General features: G+C 37.7%; 1 protein-coding gene across 1 annotated transcript; it reads right to left on the bottom strand.

Annotated features, from left to right (window-relative positions):
* Positions 1–2,166: 2,166 nt before the first annotated feature.
* GNB1 (guanine nucleotide binding protein (G protein), beta polypeptide 1) lies at positions 2,167–20,599 on the bottom strand. Its single transcript, XM_010076611.1, has 12 exons — positions 20,541–20,599; positions 19,047–19,098; positions 11,955–12,062; positions 11,585–11,623; positions 10,786–10,892; positions 9,484–9,547; positions 8,255–8,417; positions 7,443–7,509; positions 5,993–6,194; positions 5,416–5,632; positions 4,259–4,366; positions 2,167–3,872 (listed from the first exon to the last, which is right to left on the bottom strand). Exons 3-11 carry the CDS (start codon positions 12,009–12,011, stop codon positions 4,260–4,262), a joined length of 1,023 nt encoding a protein of 340 aa, XP_010074913.1. The 5' UTR covers positions 12,012–12,062; positions 19,047–19,098; positions 20,541–20,599; the 3' UTR covers positions 2,167–3,872; position 4,259.
* Between the last annotated feature and the right edge of the window lie 1,523 nt (positions 20,600–22,122).

The following is a 22,122-nucleotide window of genomic DNA, read 5'->3' as shown; positions in this document are numbered from 1 at the left end:
CTCCTTCCCCACAGCTCCACAAGTTTTCCAATCCCATCAAGTCCATTCTATTACCATGACACTTTCCAAGCCAGACAACTGGAACCCTTTTCCAACCTCCATATCCTCTCATTATCCAAATACCTCAGATCCGTTGGTCTCGTCCACGTTCATTATCTAACATGCTTCAGAAACATGTAAAGTTTTACTTCATCCTCCTTTGCAAAGACACCGCTCCTCATCCCTTCATATATCGTCTAATACACACTCAGGAGCCCGCGAGTCAGAAGCTCAAGCGCTGACACTAAGACCAAGCAGAGACAATTCTCACGCGAGTGTTCCCAGCTGGTGAAATCTTGTTCTATGAACCTGCCAGCAGCAAGCTGAAGCTGCTCTTCTGAAACCACATGCCAGAATGATCATTAAGTGAGAATCTTTTCAAAGCCTGCAGGAGGAGCTACTATGTTACTATGGCTGCTATAGGTAAGATTACATAAGTCATTTTGATTTGGGTGCTGATCCAAACCCACCCTAAAATAAAGGCATTCAAAACTCAAAGACTTGGCCCAAAGTCAAAGGCACAGGAGTTCAGTGCTTCTGACTTTGCACACACATTTTTCTTCCGTTTCAGCTCTCTGAATAACTAAGCGTACAAAGACAGATATTAAAATAATAAAGTTTCATATTTATTACAGACAGTGCTTCTGTTAAGAGGCATTTGCAACTGTTTGCACTTCAGATAAATCACACTACACATTAGCCTCTTGACACAAGTTACTATCTTGGCAGGTATTGCCAGCAAAAGCATTCTCAGCATGGGTAGGAAGCAGTAATTTAACATATGGATAGAGGTTAGGGAAGAGAAGACAGAGGTCGGCACTGATTTTATTACAGACTAGACAAAGTCACATATGAAATATCTGTTGGAATAAAAATATAGCACGTGAGTGGAAAAAAACAGCTATATCATTTGGAACTGGAAAAGACTAAATTTTAATTCCCAAATTTAAGCATTTCCAGCCATGATCTACTTACCAGTATTCTGCAGCCCAAAAACCCAAAGCTCACAGTTTAACGGCTGCTAGTTAAGTAATATCACCATCATATTTTCCACACTCACAGCTTTTAAAAACTTCTCTCCATTGAGGCTGATCATTTTCCATGTTTGGTATGAAACCAAGCCATAGCACTGGAATTTCTTTTAGTTGATATGAAATAAGGGAAAATCCACATTTTTTTTTTAGGTCAGAACAAGAAAATATACTTTACCCACTAAAAATACAAATCAAAATCATCAGGTGGGACCAATACCAAGTGGTTAAACCAATGGCCTTTCAATACCTCTTGTTTCAAGAATTTGCTTCTGTGGGTATAAAGTACATTTTTTTTTTTCTAGGTGCAATTTTGCCCTGTGGAGACTTTGTTCTTACTAAGCATTAAAATGACAACTACTTACCCTTCTCAATACCTACAGCAAAGACAGCTAACTGACAACAGGGCTTATTTGGCCAGATCCTCAAATGGCAATAACAAGAGCTGTTCCACTCAATTCTTTTCCTATTAAAGGACACAAAGTTTTAAAATAAGTTACTAAACATTTTGCTCTGATTTCCTGCTTCAGGTGTTACACTCTCATATTCCCCAAAGCATTTCTGTGATGTATACCGCATGAATCATACCGGCTACTTTCATTGGGAGTTTGAGCTCAGAGAGCTGCCAGCAATTTTTTATTAAGCTCTCGAGTAGCTCTAGCAATCAACCCAAGATACGTCATCTGAAATATTTAAGAATGGAGGAAGCAAAATGCCTGCAGCCACTAGGCTCTGCATACTTGCCATTCAGTGTTAGGATGTATTGCACATTTAAACACACATTTAAACACACATTTTCAGGTACTGCTGGCAACACCTTTCCAATAACAAAAATCTCCTGAGGGTTTTAGTTCATCTTGCAAACTCTGCTTTTAGCTTTAAAATGAAACCCACATCCCTTCCCGTGAATACCCGCTTTGTAACACACCGCACACTCCACCCAATTAACCATTAAAAATCCAAGTCGTTTCCACGTACTGAACAATTTGTTTTGGGGCAGCATACACTTCTCTCATACGTTTATTTCGTAACTCAAATCCTGCCAGAAGCTGTTTTGTGGGTTGGACAATAAGCTGCAAAACAGATCAGTCAAAACTCATGTCAAACTGCTTTATTACATCTTAAATAACATTACATTTTAATATAGTATCTATCTTGCATCCAGCTTTCTTGAAGTACACTGACTTTAAAATTAAATACAAAAGGTGAAGGGGGATACAGGGCGTGGAGAAAGCTCTACAGAGTAGTTTCATGAAAGAGAGTAAGAGGGAATTCATCTTTTATGCCAAATCCAGGCCTAACGCACAATTACAGCACATTTTTGTACAGAATGTTGCAGAAAAAACAAAATGGAGAAAGCTACTACTGCTGCTAGGAAGGAGCATTTCTGGATACAGTGAGAAGATAGGAAAGTTTAACAGAACAATCTGCTGTCCAAACACTGCTGCTTTTAACATTTTATTTGATAAGAAAGCCAGGAAAACCTGCTCATTACAAAAATGACTCTGATCAGATGCAAAGGACTCATCCTACAAGAGGAACTGGCTGTGAGGAACTGATTTATAAAGAAGATGGTCTAGGTTCCCTCCTCCCACACCCCAGAATCTTTGACAGCGATTGTTTGAACAGGCTGTTTCTTTAAAAAAAAAAAGTGACTTATCACGCTACTCCAAAACGTGCATAGCTTTGTACTTGAGTTCTTCATAGATTTATGCACAGAGTAGCAACAATAAATGAATACAGCGACAATGGTTACAGTTTTTAAACAGGTTATTTCTTCAAAGAAAAAACATCTAAGGACTTAGTCCAATATGCACTTTTTAGCATTTCTACAGCATGCGATTCTAAGAGTAAACCCACCCAATATGGCAAACAATCAAAAAAGGTTTTTTTTTTTGTTTAACTTAGAAAGTTCAAGATCATTATTTTCAAAACATTGATTTGTACATCATTTCATACACAAAGAATTGACTCAATACCCAAGTGTAGGATAGGTCTCTTTTGAAAACAGAGATTCCTGGTTGTTGAGACTTACATGATAGTGTTAGGATATATAAACTGCCCTTCCAAGTGGACAAAACCAAAACAGATTAAAAAAATCAGTGTGGTGAAAAAAGGAGGGGGCAGGAGGGACCAAGGATTGCATTTGTTATCCATAAAAGGTGAAAGGATTCTTTAAACAAGCATTCATTACCTTTTACAGCATGTGCTTGGTTACCTTACTGCTTAACATTATCCTATATATGCCAAGTTTTGTGCAACAATTATCTGTGATACTAGAAAATAAAATAAAAAAAATGAGGGACTAAATTTACAGCGTTAACAACCCCCAGATGCTCTGGGCTAGGACTCCCTTGTTTTGCTCAATTAAATACATAAAGAAATGTATTTAAAAAGGAAACTTGAAAAAAATCCTGCTACAAACATGACTTTAAAATTTGCAAGTGTGTGAGATAAAGTCCTTAACTTCAACTTGGAAACTACAGTGAAAGCTAACTGTTTCACAATTATGCTCAAGTTTATTTTCTGGTCATGCTTTTATGATAGTGTTTCATTTTTAAATTCTCAAGACAAAAAAAATGGTCCCAAAAGGAATGCACAATTTCATTTTGCTTACAACACAGAAATTCTTCTTGGAAAGGTAATTGTGCTCTTCATTTCAGCAACAGGAGACGGAAAAGATCTTGCCCTTTGAAGTTGGGGAGGATGGGGGTCCAAGTTAGTATGGTTGGATTGGATATGCTATCATTTTTAATTTTCAACCGTTGGAAACTTCTTCCAGTCATGGAGTCCGCCGCCCTTCTGACACACAGAAAGATTTATTAAGAGTTGCACTTGGATAAACTGTAATCAAGTTTCAAGCTTTGCTCTTGCTACCCACTGACGCATTTAGCCATTATCTCGCCATTTTCAAGAACGCCATTTATTTGTCAACCCGGATTCAAAAGATCGTACAGTCATCACTAAGGAAAATAAAATATTCCAAAATAGTTCATCATAAAAATGTCATTGCATACATTAAACAAATAGCCTCCTAAAAAAAACAAACTGATTTTTTTTCCTTCAGTGACTTTCCTAATCTGAACTATAAGCTTGCAGCATCAGTAAAACAGCACTCTTGGGCCTGGAAATGAAAGCATTCTTAATACCAAACAAGGAGAGCCTTAATTAATTGGTTACCTACCTACTTCAGTTCCAGATCTTGAGGAAGCTGTCCCATGATCCTGTTGCCACTGCCATACCATCATCAGTCACGCCTAAGCAACTGACACGGTTATCATGACCAGCAAGGACACCTAGAAATAAGAACATGTAACAAACACGTTACATTACTGCGGTGATTTCATATTTCAGTTCAAGTAACACTGAGGCACACATGCTTGGATTAGTCAACCTATACATTCAAAAATCCTGAGCAAACATGGTTGGAATTTTTAAATGCTTTTGGTTTTATAATTCAATAAGTGAATTACTCCTAAATTTTCCTTGTATATTCCCCACATTATGACCTTTATTGGTTTCTCGTGAGTTGCAAAATCACAGACCTGAAAATTCTGCTGACAGTGTCACAGCAATAAACACAGTTTAACCATGCATTGCATCGCTCTTGGTATTTCCTCTCCATAATGATAAAGATCAGTTAGATTTTACAATTTTTTTAAATGTGTAAAATAAGAAGTTACGCTGAATTATGTTATGAACACTAAAGCATTTTTCATCTAATTTTATCTTACCACGCTTACAAGCACTTACAAGGCTTAAACTCCTACATACAATCTATTTGTCAATATGGAGATCTGCTACAATTCAGTTATAGTACCATTAAAAAAAGAATTGAGACACTAAACAGAAAAATTAAGGGAGCCAACATTTTCCTCTACACCCTTTAACTGTTTCAAGAAGGTAAAAAAAAAACTTAATTATGTCCAAGATCTTTCCAGTCCACAGCAGAGAGCTCGGATATTCTTCACAGACTTAAAATGAATCTTTCTACATCAATTACACTGCCCATAGGACTCTCATTCATATTTTTGGCTCTTCCCCTCCATTTACTGTTATCCAACACAGAATGCTGCGTGAGTTACACCATTAATCTCCAGATCCCATTAAATCCATACAAGTGTCTAAGCCTCAGCGCAGAATTATTCACTTCTGCAGCAGAAGCCAGCTGCCAGAGCTAACAGAAGTACCTAGAATTTACTGTGGAAACAGCATTAATATGGGTCATTGGTCACCCAAAACCAGAACTGAGACAGGGAATGCTGACAGGTCTGTGTGTATGACTCAACTCACACATTCAGTAGGTCACACTGTGTTTATAATATTTAAAACCAAAAAAGTTTACCTGCTCTATCAGCTTTCAGCGTGTCCCAGACATTGCAGTTGAAGTCATCATAACCAGCTAGGAGGAGACGTCCACTCTTGGAAAATGCTACAGAGGTGATGCCACAGATGATGTTATCATGTGAATAAACCATAAGTTCCTGATCAGCCCGAAGATCAAAAAGCCTGCACGTAGCATCATCCGAGCCTGTGGCAAATGCGTTGCCATTTGGGAAGAACTTCAATGAGGAAGGGGGGGAAGGAAAAAAAGACATGATTTCAGACTTGATTCCGCTGTCTCATTGAATATACCATTGTGTACAGACCAAATGGAAATGAAAGCAGAAGAGTATACATCTCTCCACTGCTGGGATATGGGCAAAACCAGCAAATGAATTAAGAACATGTGAAGAGCAGCCACTGTTTGCATTTACCACAGTGGATCTGAAGTTGTACAAATTTCAGGTACTTTCCCCAGTTACAAGAACTATTAATTAAACAAAATATGCAATAATAGAGTAAACGCTTATGAGCTGAGACCAGAGAAATATCAAAAAATAAATTTAAATCCCATGTCACCTGTTCACGTTGATACATACACAGATGGCATTGATGTCCGACTCATGGCCAGTGAAGGTTTGCCGACACATTCCTTCTCTAACATCCCACAGTTTGGCAGAGGCATCACAGGCACCAGAAACAAAACACCGAGCATCCGGAGCAAGAGACAAGCTCATGACATCCCCAGTGTGCCCAGTAAATGTAGTTGTCTGCTGACCAGTTTCTATGTCCCAAAGAGCACTTGAAAGAATAATTAAAAAGGCAAAAATCAACACATTTGTGCATCATCAGGTCTAGACAGCAATTCTTGTCTAAACCTGTTGAGTTATATCACTGCTAAAAAAGTAAAACTCCATAAAGTATTAACAAAAAATATACTGAGAGCAGAAAAAAAAAATCTTTGTTAACTATTTGTCTACATTACAGGATAATTGTGCACAGAAGATTTTTAAAGCTGTCTTGAATTTTAAGATATTGGGTGTTTTAAATTGAAAAACAAAGCAGAAAACTAAATGACCAACACTCATGGCTGTTTATACAAAAGGTTCTTGTGAATGGCAATGGTAAGGTCACAGCAAAAGCTGACTCAGCATTTCTCATTTTTAAAAAACTCACTGGCTATCACCTGCCTAACAAGAGGTCTAAACATTTAAGGAAGATTAAGGATTTTTGATTTCTGTAACTCCTCTGTAAACCAGACACACCAGTGTCAGATTTGCGCTGGGCAAGTAAAAGATGACTGCACTTTGAAGCCTGGCTGAAAGGAAGTGGACTAACTGCTATCCAGACAACTGTGGAGTTACTACAGTAACTCCTGAAGCAGCTGCTTGGAATCACTGGACTCACAGATGGGCGTTCAAAGAGACTGACACCGTGTAAGAAAGATATTTATTAGACAACCTTTGCTATAAGAACTGCTGCTTAGGAGAAGTTTAATGCTCTTAAGAATTAGATATAATAGAAAAATCTACGAAAAAGAGATAGAGATAATTTTTCATTCAGAAGCTGGTATTTATTAAGACATACACCTATATTCTCCTCAAAAAACCCCATCTACTGTCAGTGCAGAATATCTTCTAGGAACTCTTCTGAATAACAACATAAACTAAATTCTCTATTAGAAAAACCCAAATATGACTTCTAAAGTAATAAATAGGGAATACTAAACAAGACTGAGAAAAGTCACTAGTCTAGTACACTTATTTCTGAAAGCCAAATAGTTATATTAAAAAAAAAATCCCATACCATCCTAGCACAGAGAATTAGGTCAGGTTCATTAGAACATGGGCATAACTAAGCAGCCAAAGATAACAAGTCTGAAAGTCCAAATTTTCCATTACTAGTAAAAACATGACATATGAACAATGATTAATAACATTTAGTCTTCTGGATAACTATCAGGTTTACAAGGAGTAAAGTTTCCTTCAATAATAGAGTATAGCTGCGAAAAGTCATTACTAGCAATCGTATCAAGATTTTACAGCTTACCAAGTGGTGTCGCCAGAGCTGGTCACAATTTGATTATCATCCAAGAAACGACAGCATGACAAGTATCCTAAAAACAAAATGAAAGTTGATGAATAAGACCAGAGATTACTCTTCACATTGCATACTGCCTTGCTTATATGTTGCTTCCTCCTCTCCTGAAAATGCAGCAAGAACTACTATATAGCCTGAAATACACCACTGGCAATTTCCACTCATCCCCCACATTTAAAACACTCACTTTTAAGCACCATGAGGGACTTTCTTGCTTCAAAAACTCTAATGCCTGTGTTTCTACAATCCTCCTCACCTAAATACACTAATTTTCTTCATCTATCACTAAGAACTCTGCAGCTACGGTTTGCACCCTAATTCACCAGGCAAAGCCTACAAGTCTGCCTGTCTCTTCTCATCAATCACAAGACAGTCCACTTTACAAACAGAAACTGAAAGCAAAAATTAAGCTACTGTATTTTGGGGAGAAAGGAGAGAAGGAAAAACAGAAAAGGAAGCAATGAGAACTCAAACCTCTGCAATGAAAAAAAATAGCTCCCTCAGAAGGCTTGCTTATGAAAAGTTAAAACATGTTCTCATTACAATTCTGTTGTTCAAAGAGTGTCATCCTGAAAGTTTTTAAAAAGGTGGGAGAGAAAGCCATTTAAAAGCAGGTAGTATGCAGCTAAGGTCCCCCCCAAGAAATAAATGTGCACAGTGAAGCATATCTTTTTAATTAGGAAATTATATTTAAAAGATGTTGTAAAAAACATCTTCACCATGTGCTTCGGTAACTTGGATCGTTCTGAACAGGCACTCACCTGTGTGACCAGCTAGTTCACGGCTGACACGTACATTCCCTTCACGAGTTTTCAAGTTATAAATGGAACAGATGTTATCGAGACCACCACAAGCCACATAATTTCCAGAAGGAGCATATGCACAAGTCATGACCCAAGATGAACGCAGGGGAATAGCATGCACCTGAAATCGAGACATTAAGGTATTTCATCTGCAAAACAACTGATTCAATCATTTACCAGCAGGAGGTTTTTCACCTGTCTCTCAAACTATACATCATCTTTTTAGCAAAAGAAGAAAAACAGCGGGGAAAAAAAAGTCTGTTTGCATATCAAACTATTTTGAAGGCAACTTGCATATATAGCTCGTCAGACCAAGTAATGACATAATTAAAACCTCTGATTTGCCTTTCCTGAATCCAGTTTAATCAGCAATTTTGCTAAAAAGTAAATTATTTCATTTCAGGGCTCTGATTACTATTGGTTTATTATAGGTTCAGGAAAATATTGACTTCCAAGTGCAGTCAGCAAAACTGCCGATTCCAGGCTTAGATGCTATGAACGAACAAGAAAGGAAATCACCACTTTCACTGCCATTTAAATCCTTCTTTGGAAACCCACTGTAATCAAGCCTCATATTTAAATAACTACCCCATGTTTCCTTGTGATTCTGTCCTCAAAGAACTTGATTTTAAAAATTATTGAAACTAAACCTGTTCTGTCTTGTTAACTCGTTGCATTCATCCTTCAGATTTGTTCATAACATCTTTAAGAGAGGGATCATATCCTTATATATTGTGATATTTCACGCAATACTGGCAAAAAAGAGAGGGCTTATTTTTATTTTGTGAACAGTTATGGATCCATTAGTTTCACAACTGGGATTCAACAACAATCCCAACTTTAGGTGTTGCTGCTGCAGTTGTTTGTTTCTGCTTCCCTCTCCTCTGTAGCATGCCAGCTGCTCAAGTGCAAATTTACTTGAAATAAAGTCAGCTCCATGCTCCTGGGCAGACTTAAGCAGCTCTGTCAACCTAACTCAAAGGGGCAACATGTGAATTATCGATAGCCCTGATAACAGTAACCACAACCCGTAAATGCCAATCACTGTCGTATGAAAGTAAAAGTAAACCTGAATGACATCATATGATTACAGAGAGAAAGTGATGACACTTTATATGTATCAAGTCTTTTAATACTTAACTGCAGACAACAAATTACCATGGCTATGCTTAAATCTGACCTCTTACCTTGTTTGTAGTATAGCTGTCCCAAATAATAAGTTTGCCATCCTGGGAAGCACTAACTAGAAGCCTAGAGAGGAAACAGGAGGTAAACACAATCACTGCAGGAAGAGGAGGAGGAACACCTTTGTGATGGCATTTGTCTCCACTATCAAGGCCCAGGTACTTGAAACCATTTAAGTGAATTGGGTAATGCCTCACTGTGCTTATTAGCACTAGAAAAATAATTTTCCAAGTATTCAATTTCAATGCTAAATATGATAGAAACGTGTGATGTAACACCTACATGTTCACACATTCTGACTCCATAAAAAAACTACAGCCTTGTAAATAACATCTGTGTCTTGAAACAGGGAGAAAACTTATGTGCAATCAGTGCTTCTGTGTTCTACACACAGGCTTCAGATTCACTGAGTTTGGAAATCACACTATCAAATTTAGGATACAACACTCCAATGTGGTATTCAAACCTGTTCTGTGCATCTTCTTTTGACCATTTCCAAACTGAACAATACAGTGCAATCACTGAAGTACTACAGGCTCTTTGCATTAATTGTTTTTGCTCTAGGTTATAGTTTAGAGATATCTTGAAACACTTTTTTCAAACAAGAAATTGAATCCCTGTCTTTTAAATAAGCTATATGCCGAAGAGATGCCTGAAGCAATGAATTCCACATATCTGTGAAAAAATAGCTCCTTCCACATAGAGAACTAAGGTACAAAACACTGAAGTTTAGCTCAAAGTAACAATTGTGTTCATTCTGATTTTTAAGAACTAAGCAATTCAGCAACTAAAAGTATAAACACATCAGAAATTGTTTTTCATCTTCATGATACATGCTGTCTACTTCATCAAGCACTTGGCTGTTTTGCTCGAGTGTATTTACTGTATGCGTACACACAAGTTCACGCAGTTCTTTCGTAAGGGGCAGCTTGTTTACACAAATTTGGTAAGAAGGTAACTTTAATGACATAAAGCTTCCTTTGAAAAATCTCTGCTGAATAGAAAGAGGCTAGCTGTAACTTAAACTCCTTAGCTGTAACTTAAAAACACCTAAAGGGATTTTTTTTTTCAATCTGTTCCTGCAAGGAAGAAGCAACATATGCTTTTAACTGAAGTTTGAAAGTTTGCTGCCATTAGTATGCCTTAAAATATATTAAGTGCTTCTGAATTCTCTTGGTTGCCCGAGTTCTCTTGGAATTAGTGGTTCCTAGTGGTAGGAATAGGAAAATAACAAGGTCCTGTGCACTCAACTTTCCAAAGAACAGCGAAGCCAAGTGGTCCAATTTTGTATCACTAGCACCCACCTGGAATCAGTTCCCCAATGCATTGCATAAATTTTAGCCAGGTGTCCCCGGAGTGTTCTTCTAGTGCGCATTTGAATTCTCCCCACTGGGTCAATATTGGCTGTGATCTGAAATAGGAATGGTGTTACACAGGATTAATAGTCAACATTCAGGCAAATGGACTGAAGTAGGTGACAAGAGTAAACTGATCCATGTTATATCTATCTAGAAAAAAAGCAGCAAAGGCTTGCCACCTCCTCCAAGGCCATAATAATCTGTTTCAGTCTAAATTCCTACCAGATTTCTAGAAAAAACCCCCAACTTATATCCATGAGATGTACTACAGAGTACAGATTTCCCTTTCCTCAAGTTAATGTTGACTGAAGCCAAGCCAATAGGATCAAAATGCAAAGGTGTTAGCTCAGGTTCAGAAGCAGTTCAGACCGAAGTGAAGCATCGTGTGGAAATTAGTAAGTAGGTTAACCACAGCAGGTCTTAAGGTTCAGATTATCATGGTAATGCAACTGTACCACTACCACATCCGTGGCAGAACGCTGGGGCTCCCCTGCACTATTCTCCATTAAGCAGCAGAATGTGCCCTGAGTCACTTCTTAAAGAAACCACTGCTCAAGGCTACCGCTCTCAGAAACTAGACAAACCACCAATGTACTTATTTCTGGAAGAAACCACCTAAAAGCAAAAAAAAAAAAAAACACCTGATAAAGGAGGAAAAAAAGATTCACTTACCTTCTCACACCACATTTTGTTTTTGTAAAGGAGACAAATTTTCATAATTCATGTTAAACTCATAAATGCTTACCTGAGCCAGGGTGGCATCTGCACATGCTTTCCTAGCATCCTGCAACAGAAGAAAGTTAGAGAAATCAGAAGAAGTCCGATGGTCTTGCTCAGAAAAACTTCAGTAAACATTCATTTTTATCTAATCCATTTTGTGCATTATTTGTGTAACTATTATTTTCAAGCAATATTAAGATCAAAATTAAGATCAAAAAGTAATTTCTTAGAGCAGTTGCATGTGCTTGCCCTAACTATCCACTACATCAACTTTAACATTGTGAAAACATTTAACTTAATGCATCATCATTTCCATCCATCTCTGTTCTCCTGAAGATGCACAAATGACCATTGATCGGTCCCGTGCCTTCAAGATCCACTGATACGATACATACTCTGATTTGGTTTTTCAGTTGCTCAGCCTCCTGGCGTAACTGGTCAAGCTCACTCATTTTCCTGTGCTAAAGGTGTGCTTCACTGCCACCTCTGAAACAACCAGAAATCTGAAAGACAGGTGATGATAATGAGAATTAGTAGAAGTCATATCTTGAAATTACCCAAGTAGACAAATCCTTTCAACCACCTCAAACAGCACTTGCAAAAAAGCAGATTGATTTATGAGTACTGGAATATAGGTGAAAATATTTCTCTGAAATCACTTCAGAATAAGGCATTACCACACACAAATATGCTTAGCTTTTTTCCAGACACAGTAAATAAAATATAATTTGGACTTACTACTTTCCTCCAGGCCTCTTTTTTTACATTCTTTTTTTCATTAGTGTTTCTCTGATTCACTTTTGTACAAACTGAAACTCCCAAGAGTGAACCAGCAGATGACACTAACATTAGACATGACAGTCAGAACTTCTCCGGAGGTTTTAAGAATAGAGTAAGGAAGGAATCCTCCCATCGAAGAGTAAGCACCCTAAGTATTTAGAGCATTTTGCGAGTGTCTGTCTGTAAAAAGACCTATTACGAACACTCTTTAACACAGCAGTTACGAGAAATGTTCTGTATCTGGATAAAAGGTCACTCACAAATGTTCAGGATTTTACTTGTTAATTGCTAAAATATCTCCCTGAGATTTCCAGAATGGATTCTAACATTAACATGTTGCCAGACTAAAACTAGTATTTTTTGAATGTTAGGTTGAGGGGAGGAGCTTGAGAAACTGCTGCCAACAGACGTTTTTCCCCTCTATTTTCCTACCATCAGTAAACACCAAATTAATCACACATATCCCTCTCTGCTGTACTCTGTAGCCAGCAAGACAGAGGCTCAATAAAACATATCAGTGAACACCCTCAACAACTGCCTGCAGAGCTCCTCAACCATTGGACTGTTTCCCAACACACCAAGCATATATACATATTCCAGTAAGCATATGACTTATCTTTACAAGCCACCATTCCAGGAAGATATTGTTGGCATTTTCACTAGCATTCCATTCCTAAAACTCAGCTATTCTTACACTTTTTGTTTTAAAATCTCTGCAGCTTGATACCAATATAAGATGCTTAAGAAACGTGCTGATGAAGTTTATCTTTTACTGCAGAACAAGATAGTTGGTTCCATTTTCAAATGCTACATAGAGCACCTGGAGTTTATAAATAAACACTGGTAATGTTTTTAGAAAATTATTAGCCAGAACTGACCCTCTACTTTTAAATAAAGCAAATGCTTTGCTAGCAGCTTTACATATTATTCTGTTAAGATTTAATCAGCTTATTTATCTTTGCAAGCACGTGGGTTTTGTTTCTTTCCTAGAGCCCTTCCCAAGGAGAAAGATGAGGATAACTTCCCAATTTTTATCCAGCCACAGTAACAAAGAATATATTGTGAAGGCAAGGTAAAGCAGTAGAGCAAAAGTCACTGTCAAAAGGAAAGAAGTTTCAAAAGAGTTAGGACTTGAACATTCTCTAAATATTGCTTTTCCACCTGACCAGAGCTCTCTTCATAGCAGCTAGTATTGCAAACTGAGGACCTCAAGAAACAAGTGTCAGATCTTTTCATGCCGTCATGTACACATTTACACTCTTCTCTGAAACTCAAAATATTTTAGAAAAGGAAATTTAGTTAGCTTCTATCTCAAAACCTCCATTCCCACAACTTCAAAGCCCTTTCACTTTGTTGTGAAACTAGGTCTCCTCTTTCTCTCTTCTGGTTCCAGGGTCATCTTTAAGCTCCTTTAAGATTGCTTGTTCAGCTCAGTCCAAAATCCAGTTAAGACAAAACCCATCGAGAGTGTTTTATTATCCTATAACCACTTTTTTTTTTTTGAACACATCTTCTGTTTCTCAAGATGTTTTGTTCATCCTATGTTTAAGACAAAACACTATGGGGTTGGGTCTCTACAGTTTTTAGCATGCAGTCATCACTGTCGACAGCTCCTGGGTAGTTCCTACACACTGTGAAATAGCATGCACTACTCTTGTCCTTTATAAAGGAATGAAGAAGTTCTAAAGACTGTCTTTAAGAATAAACTGCTAATTTTCAGTTCTTTTAGCTTTTTGATATCCAGCTCTATTTCTTCCATTCTCTAAGTTAATATATAAGCCCATTTCCCACTGAGCAAATACCAGACTCTCCAGACAGAGTACAAGGAATTTAGAGATGGTATCATTCCTATTTCAGAGAAAGAAGTTATGATCCAAAACTTCAGCGTTCTGGTCAAGGTCACAGCAACTCAATGATGGGATTAAGATAAAAGATATAGGACACCAGCATTCCAGCTGCAGAGTTGCAGGTAGCTACATTGAAGATTTACATGCAGCTTTATTTAAAAATATAATAGGATGAATAATCCAATGTCAGTCAAAGCAGGTACGTTCTCCTGTAACATATGGCTTAAAATAGCACCAATTAATTTCTGCCAGAGTTTGTGCACTATGCAATAGAATTCTCTCGCATTTAAGTAAAACAAAATTTCTTTGTATGGAACGGGAAGAGGACTAAGGAGATGAACACCAATCCTAGGAAAAATAAGTCATGTTGAGGAAGTTCACTTCACAGAAACCAAACCCTATAGTATCATTCTGGTTTATTTGCATACACTGAGTTCAAAACAAATCATACAGGCTTATTGCATGCTTGTGCCTTATTGCTCGACACAGCACACACAGAAGGGTACTACCACAAATGGCAAAGCCAGATGGAGCAGCCCAATAGTGTCAGGTGTCCTCTGCAGTAACACAGAAGCAGGAACATACATACAGCCTTGTAAGAAACTGAAAATACGCATTGCTTGTTGATGGGCTACCATAGCTTAACCAGCACATACATGTCTGCCTTCACACAAATAAAACCTCCACTTCACTTTGAAAGGCCCAGCACAGTACCTATATGTATACTTGTCACAGAAGACAGGTTCTGTTCCCAGCACATGTCAAATTTAAAACAGTGCTCCAGCTCAGCACTTTGCCTCCCTTCTCTTCCAAGTCTCAACTCCTTCACAATCTGTAAGAATTAACTAAATACACTAACGGAACCCAACCTTCAGAACAGTCTTATAAATGCACTTTATCATGCAGTTAGTCAAACATGCACATACACAGCCTGCCCTACCTACTGAGCAGCTAGGCTCCTAAAACGCTTAATTTGTGAACTCCACATCAAGATAGTCACTCACTAATGTTTTACAGAACCCTTTCTTTTAACGAACAACTGGTTTACCAATGCTACAGAAACCTTTACACCTACGCGCAAGATAACGTCTCCATTATCACAGGCAGCAAGGAGTTCAAGGAACTGAACAACTACTATTGTTAAAGCAGCTCCTATGGTTCTCGACCTTCAGTCACTTGCTAGGACTCCTGTTTCAATATTCGCTGCATGACAGTAGCTGAACTTGTACAACCCTTGAAGTATTTCCCACCTGTAATATCATCTATGCACACAACAAGCTCATAACTTTAAGTCAGATACACTTTCAGAGTTACAAGTTAGCCTCTGCACATTTCAAGCAACTCCAAACTCTGAACTGCATTTCTGACAGCACCCAGAGGAATTGTTTAAACCAGATTTCCACATTCCCTTTGTAGTCTCTGCTGTTTCAACATCAACAGGAAGTTCCAATTCCTGCCAACATGACTGAACTCACTAGCACTCAGGAAACAAAAATCCTAATGAAGCCAAGGGCATTAAAATATAGGAGTTCTCTGAAGCAGACTGAAAAATTTATGAGACAGACAGCCAACCAACTTGGCCGTTCCTCTATTTCTTTTTCACTAAGTCTTACGCAATGAAATTTATGGCAGAAATGTGAGATCCGTGGGGGGGGGGAAAATAAAGGGTTCCATACTCGTGTACTTTTCAGATAAAATCTTTAAAAGAGAAAGAACAACAGGTAAGGTCAGGAAACTATATGGGAAAACATATTTTTACCCATATTCATTCTTGATACATGGGAAATTTTTATAAAGATTTATTTGTATTACAGAAGTAACAAGCAGAGCCTGTTCAATGTATAATTTACACTCATCACAGACTAGCACAACTGAACATAATGAAATAATATATTTTAGTGTCTTGGCATGTTCTAAAGGCATTTAATCTCATTTAAAAAGGTTTCTAGGAAAAACTGTAAGATTGATATGGATGATGCTTCTATTTCTGGGTTTTTGAAAGAAGTTTCTAAATTTCTAAATCAAGCAAACCTCATGCAAAAAGTCACTCAAGTTCCACACTCTTTTCTTTCCAAATTATCAACACAGCTGTGAAAAAACAGATAGCAGCCAAACTCATGCTTACCTCACCTTCTTTTGAATATGTTACTGTGTTCTTGAAGGCAGGCTTCTCAAGAATAAGACATTCACTTTGCTGAACTCACTCAAGACCTTTCCAGGGGCTGAAGCGCTTAAGTGTCTCTGCTCTAAGCCTAATTCCCCCTAATCTTGTTGACAAGTATACCTTGCAGATAATTCTCTTCTTGCTAGGGACGACAATATGTGTACTTGCAAGGCAGTTTACTATTCTTCACTACTCCCAATGACCCAAGTCTCTAATCTCTTCTTACAAGTTACTCATAGAAGAGCCACTTTGTTCCTCTATTTCCCACATAGGAAAATCAAGTATTGACTTCACCTGAGCTGCTACTTTCCATATATGATAAAACCTCACAATCCAACTGTGTCAAAAGAATCCATCGTGTCAATCATCTCAAACCAACAACTTCTGGGTTTGTTTTTCTCAAAGGTACATGAGCTATATGCCTATGTAAGAGGAAAGTTATATATGTCCAGACGATCAATTGTATGTTGAATGACCACACAGAATCTTTGAACTGAATACAAAGCCTCATGAAATCTACCAAACTTCCACATACTTCCTGCCTATAGAGGTATATTTAGGATCCCAGTAAAGCTCACTACTCAGAAAACAGTGACAGAGCAATTCCAAGGCTAAGGGAGAACTCAAATTCACTCATTCCATTGTCACAACTTGAATGTCCTCTCCAGAGCTCAAGCTGTTTATCCAATTATGTCTAGTTACTGGAACCAAGGTATAACCAATGCCATCACATTTACACATAGACTGACGCTTGCCCACATTATAAGAGAAATGGTAAGGGTTGAATACAACTCATCCAAACATATATTCTCAGATTAAAAATGATTCCCCTCTAAAGCTACCTGGCAACAGCAATGAGGCAATGCTCACTGAACACTTCATTATTTCCTTTTCTCACACGATTCACATAAAAAAATAATAAAAAAGAACAGAGTCCTCTATCCTCTCCTGAATAGCCTGACCTGGAAATAATCTCTACAGATTAAAAAGAGAGAATGCAGATTTGAAATCACAACTATCATTAGAGTCAAATATTTAGAACTTCTATCCCTTTGATGGCCAAACTCTGTTTGCTACAAGGTATTTTTACTACATGTCACTACTACCTAAAAGTAAAGTAACCCCACCAAGCCACTGTTGATGGCAAGTCTGGCAATAAAGAAGGTTTAAATTTATATTGTCAGATTATTACTCAAGTACAGAAATTTCATAAGAAAGTTAGACAAACCACCTTATTCCCAAATGACCAGTCTGCTATTTCTTCCCCCAGCATCTTCCCTGCTAATACCCATCACTCTGATATGTACAAAACAGCCAGAAGAGAAGGAAAACACATCATTTGCAAAAACAGAGCCAAAACTTCACAGCTTTAATAATGAGTTCATGTTATGCCTACCAGACAGTCTCATAGCAGGTCATCTGATTAAATGAAGCTGTGCTAATCTATTAGATACCATAAATCCTATTAGCAACATGCACAGCAGCTTGTGCGTTTTCACAATGACAAAGGAATTATGCACAATGCACTGTTTGTTCCAGTGTTTTGACATCATATTGGCTTTGAAAAGCTGAGGGGTTTTTTGTCATTTAATCGGAAGTACATATTGATTTGTATTTGACTTTTATTCAATAGAAAACACAGTAAGATCTGAATTGCTTGTGGAACGAATCTGAGGTGTTCTCTCTTTCATTTACATGATCCAAAATAGAATACAAAATCATTCAGGGGTGCCTTCTGATCCTGAAGTACATACATCTCCAGACATGGTGATCACCAAAAAAAAAGATAGAATTTTAGAAGTTAGAAATCATAGAAAAGGTATACAGGTACATAACATAAGAAATGTATAGAATGACACAAGCTTCTGTGATACAAACTTTATTTGAAGGGAAAAAAAGCCCTGTAGAACATGCACTGGATAGCTCAAAGACATCAGCTTAACACCCAGCTCGGTACACTGGTACCAGGAACACTGTGTTCAGTTTCAGAAGACTTGTTTAGAGAAAGAGACAGGGGTTAGCTTGGTGCTTGCTTTTTGAAAAACAGGTAAGTATCTAGTAATTGAAAGTAACAAATTTTACTTTAGAAATACTTTCTACAAAACACTTGATTAACTAGTAATGTTCCCTAAAGACAAAGGGGCTTCACAAGAGGCAAAAACAACCGAAGTTATAGTCTGGAAGGTAATGGAGGTTTCATTGTTCAAAGAATATTAGTAATAATTATGATTACACAGAATATAAACTCTGAAACTTTCAGGTTCTGTTTAAATAACACTGACACATTGAAAAAGAACATTCTGACAAGAGCCACTTTGCTCAAAATAAATTTGGCCTTCTTTTGTCAAACGTGGCAGATAAGTAATTTCTCATTCATGAGAGAATAACTATTCTCATCATTTTATTTATTACAGTTCCCTGCCCCACTGAGATGAAACAGTTTCATCTATGGTCTCCCTCTGTTTTGCCAGTTCCATTTCTGAAAGAAGGCAGGCACTAACATCTATTATTTACCAGGTTTCCTGTCCATTCTAAAATCCTTCCTGTTGACATAAGCGTACACACGCTGAAATAGAAAACAGGTCCTTTAGGTTTGCACAGATTAACAGATAAAAACCTGAAGTTAGCCACTTCTTAAAGATGGTATGAGTTTCTTAAGCACTAGAAAAAAAAAACTACCTTGTTTCTCTACTTACGTTTTCTCTCACTACAGTAGAAAGCCAACTTCTGCTGTCAAACATGTAAATTCTGTAAAAAAACCAAAACACAGAATTAGTACAATTGTCAAGAAGTAACACCAACTTCTTAAGAAATCTAGCAGAAAATAAAATACTATCACAGCACAGACTATTTTATGTTAGCTAACTTAAACAGCCAGCTTGTCTTCATGAAGGAAATGGGCATTGCTTTAATAATACTAACATAACCAAAAGACTTGCTCTGTCAAGAAGCTTTTAACATTCTTTTTCCAAGAAAGCTCTTGCAATGCTTAGATCATTAATTCTTCTCCCCTATTGATACAGAAGTCCATACTATTAGAGAGTTTAGGATTGTAACAAAATATTGTCTCCCTCATACAAGACTAATTCTCACTGCACTGTCCCCCCAAAATCTGCATTTTCAAAGCATCAAAATGATCTCTGCTCAATACTGTTTCTGAGGTATGCTTGCTTTCTAAGCACAGTTAAGCATCAAGATATCTATTTTATCAAAAGAAGTTACATAAACCTCCTACTAATGAGCTCAACTGAGAGCACAACACTCTTCTAGAAGAGTTCTGACTTCTAATCACTAAAGATATTAAAAAGCAAAAAAGTAAAAATTGACACATTCAGTAACTCATACACTTGTGGTCTGGAAGACTGTAATGATTTAACATACGAATTGGCTTTGTAGCAAGGTGAAAAAATTTCCTGTAAAAAAATTTTGGAACATTTTTTCCCCCTGGAAGCACAAAGTATTAATTATGGCTCACCCCAAAATTTGAAACATTGACAAATACATTCAAAATATCTGCTTATACATTCAAAATATCTGCGATCTGTCTCTATCGCACAGCAAGACAAGAGTTACGGGTGATGTCAGTGGACACCTGAGTGTGCACCTTCAAAGCCGCTGCATCAAGACAGTGGAAGACTAAGCACAAAGCAAGAATGTACTGAAGCAAAATAATCTTAAATCAGAAAGCCAGTCTACAGCTTCATATACCCTAAACTGAAATGCTTACGTGTAATGAGTCTTTCTGATTTTACCATTCACTATTAGCTGGAAAATTTACAAACCACTTCAGCATCTAGTATGGAGGTTAAGCTACTTAGGATATGGGTCATCCTCATCCGAGCTCATTTATAGATGAACAGTTTAATACTGTGATTATGAAACCATCACAGTGTAAGCAGTTTTGTCACTGCCAGAACAACACACTTTTAGACATAAAACAGTAACTTGCACTCAGAAGCCAAACTCCATCCCCCCACAAAGACATAACATGACCCTTTTAAGTTCTGAAAAAAGATCAACTAACTATATTCCACTTTCAGAAGTTTTGACAGAAAAAAAATTGCCCACACTGCAGAGATAATGAAATCTATTGAAATTCTGAAAGAATTACCTGAAATGTAAACAAGTAAAATTACGCTGGAGCACTAACAGCACACAGAATACACAATAGCAAAGGCCAAAACACACACCATTATTGTCCTGTGCTGCACCCTCATTAATGCAGGAGAGGTGTTGCAGATTTCATATGTCTTCTGCAAAAAAGAAAAACAAAAACAAAACAAAAAAGCTACTTTAACGAGCCTGCAATAAGAGCATAACAGCAAACTTTTCCATAAAGTTTAGTTTATTTTTCAAAACAGGTTAAGTGTTCAGTTTGGTATGCTGAAAGCACCCTGGGATGCCTGCAGAATGCAATCCTGGCGACGGAGATATATTTTCTATTTTACATTTAAAATGGAGCTCATTTAAGAACAAAAGCAGACAAGCTACTCAAGAAAAAAAATTCTGCATTGCCACAAGCTTCCATTTTTAGCTAAAATGTAGCTTGGTGAAAGCAACATGAAAATTACAGGCTAAGTCATTCATCGCACCGCAGTACTGGTTTAGCAAAGAAAGAGTTCTTGTAACAAGCTGCATACACTGCACCTTAATCAGCCCTTACAGCCCTGCTCAGCCCAGAGCTTGAGGTTCTCAACATCAAGAACTGGGGTTTCTAAACCAGGAGAGAACAAAAAGTACCAGTGAATACTTTTAGGCACGGTTCAAGTGGTTAAACCATGATACCAAAGCACCTGGAGCTCAGCCAGCCCTACACATGGTTGGTGTACCCAGCGTCCCCACGTTCCCGCAGCCTTCTGCTCCGAGTGAAGCAGCACAGCAGCTTGAACTAAAAAGCAAGAGAGTAACTCCAGAAGGCAAAAGCATCATCATTTCTGGGTAAAACTTCCCTGCTAGAGGTACTCACTAACTGCTGTCAGCCTAATACTCTTTTTTTCTTTGAAGATTTATTCTGAAGTAGTCACACTGAGGTGACAAACCAGCCTAAAAAATTATCTCAGCTCCAACATCCACCAGAACATAAGTCTTCACATGAAGACAACTCTTCTGCAGAAGAGACTACAATCTTCTCCACAAGGTTGGGGAAAGCAGGGAAGAAAACAGTGAAGAAAGGAAGAAAAGGGACTTTGAAGAGCAGGGAAAGCATTTAGCATAAAGTATTTTACTTTAACATCACAGGATACAGCGCCCAGTTCCAGGCTCCCCAGCAGAAGAGAGACAGAGCTACTGGAGAGGGACCAGCAAAAGGCCATGAGGAGAGGCTGAGAGACATGTTCAGCCTGAGGAACACTTGGAGGGGGATTTTATCAATGTGCAGTCTTCTGTACAGACATCTATTTTGAGGGGGTTTATCAACGTAGTTTAAAACAGATCTCAATCAACACTAGTAAAAACTAGCTTCCATGACCATTACACCACCTGAATTTTAAAATTTTCTTGCATAATACATCCTCTTGCAAGAGTGGCACAAAGTTGTTTTATCCAAGGCACTCAACCAGAGATTATTTCACTGGAGGAAAAAAAACACCAACAAACCCCAAAACAAAACCAAAAACCTACCAGCAAACATCAATATTACTACTAAGGTAAAACAACAATTTCAAATACTTTGCTGTGCTGGTATATCTTCCTTATCAACGTGCACCCATCTGAACGGGATGCATCCTACACCCGGTAAGTACAGCTGTACGTAGGCAGGCAGTTACTAATTTC

This window comes from Pterocles gutturalis, unplaced genomic scaffold, assembly GCF_000699245.1.
Source record: "Pterocles gutturalis isolate BGI_N339 unplaced genomic scaffold, ASM69924v1 scaffold43653, whole genome shotgun sequence".
NCBI classification, from domain to species: Eukaryota; Metazoa; Chordata; class Aves; order Pterocliformes; family Pteroclidae; genus Pterocles; species Pterocles gutturalis.
This window is presented reverse-complemented; position numbering and strand designations above follow the sequence as displayed.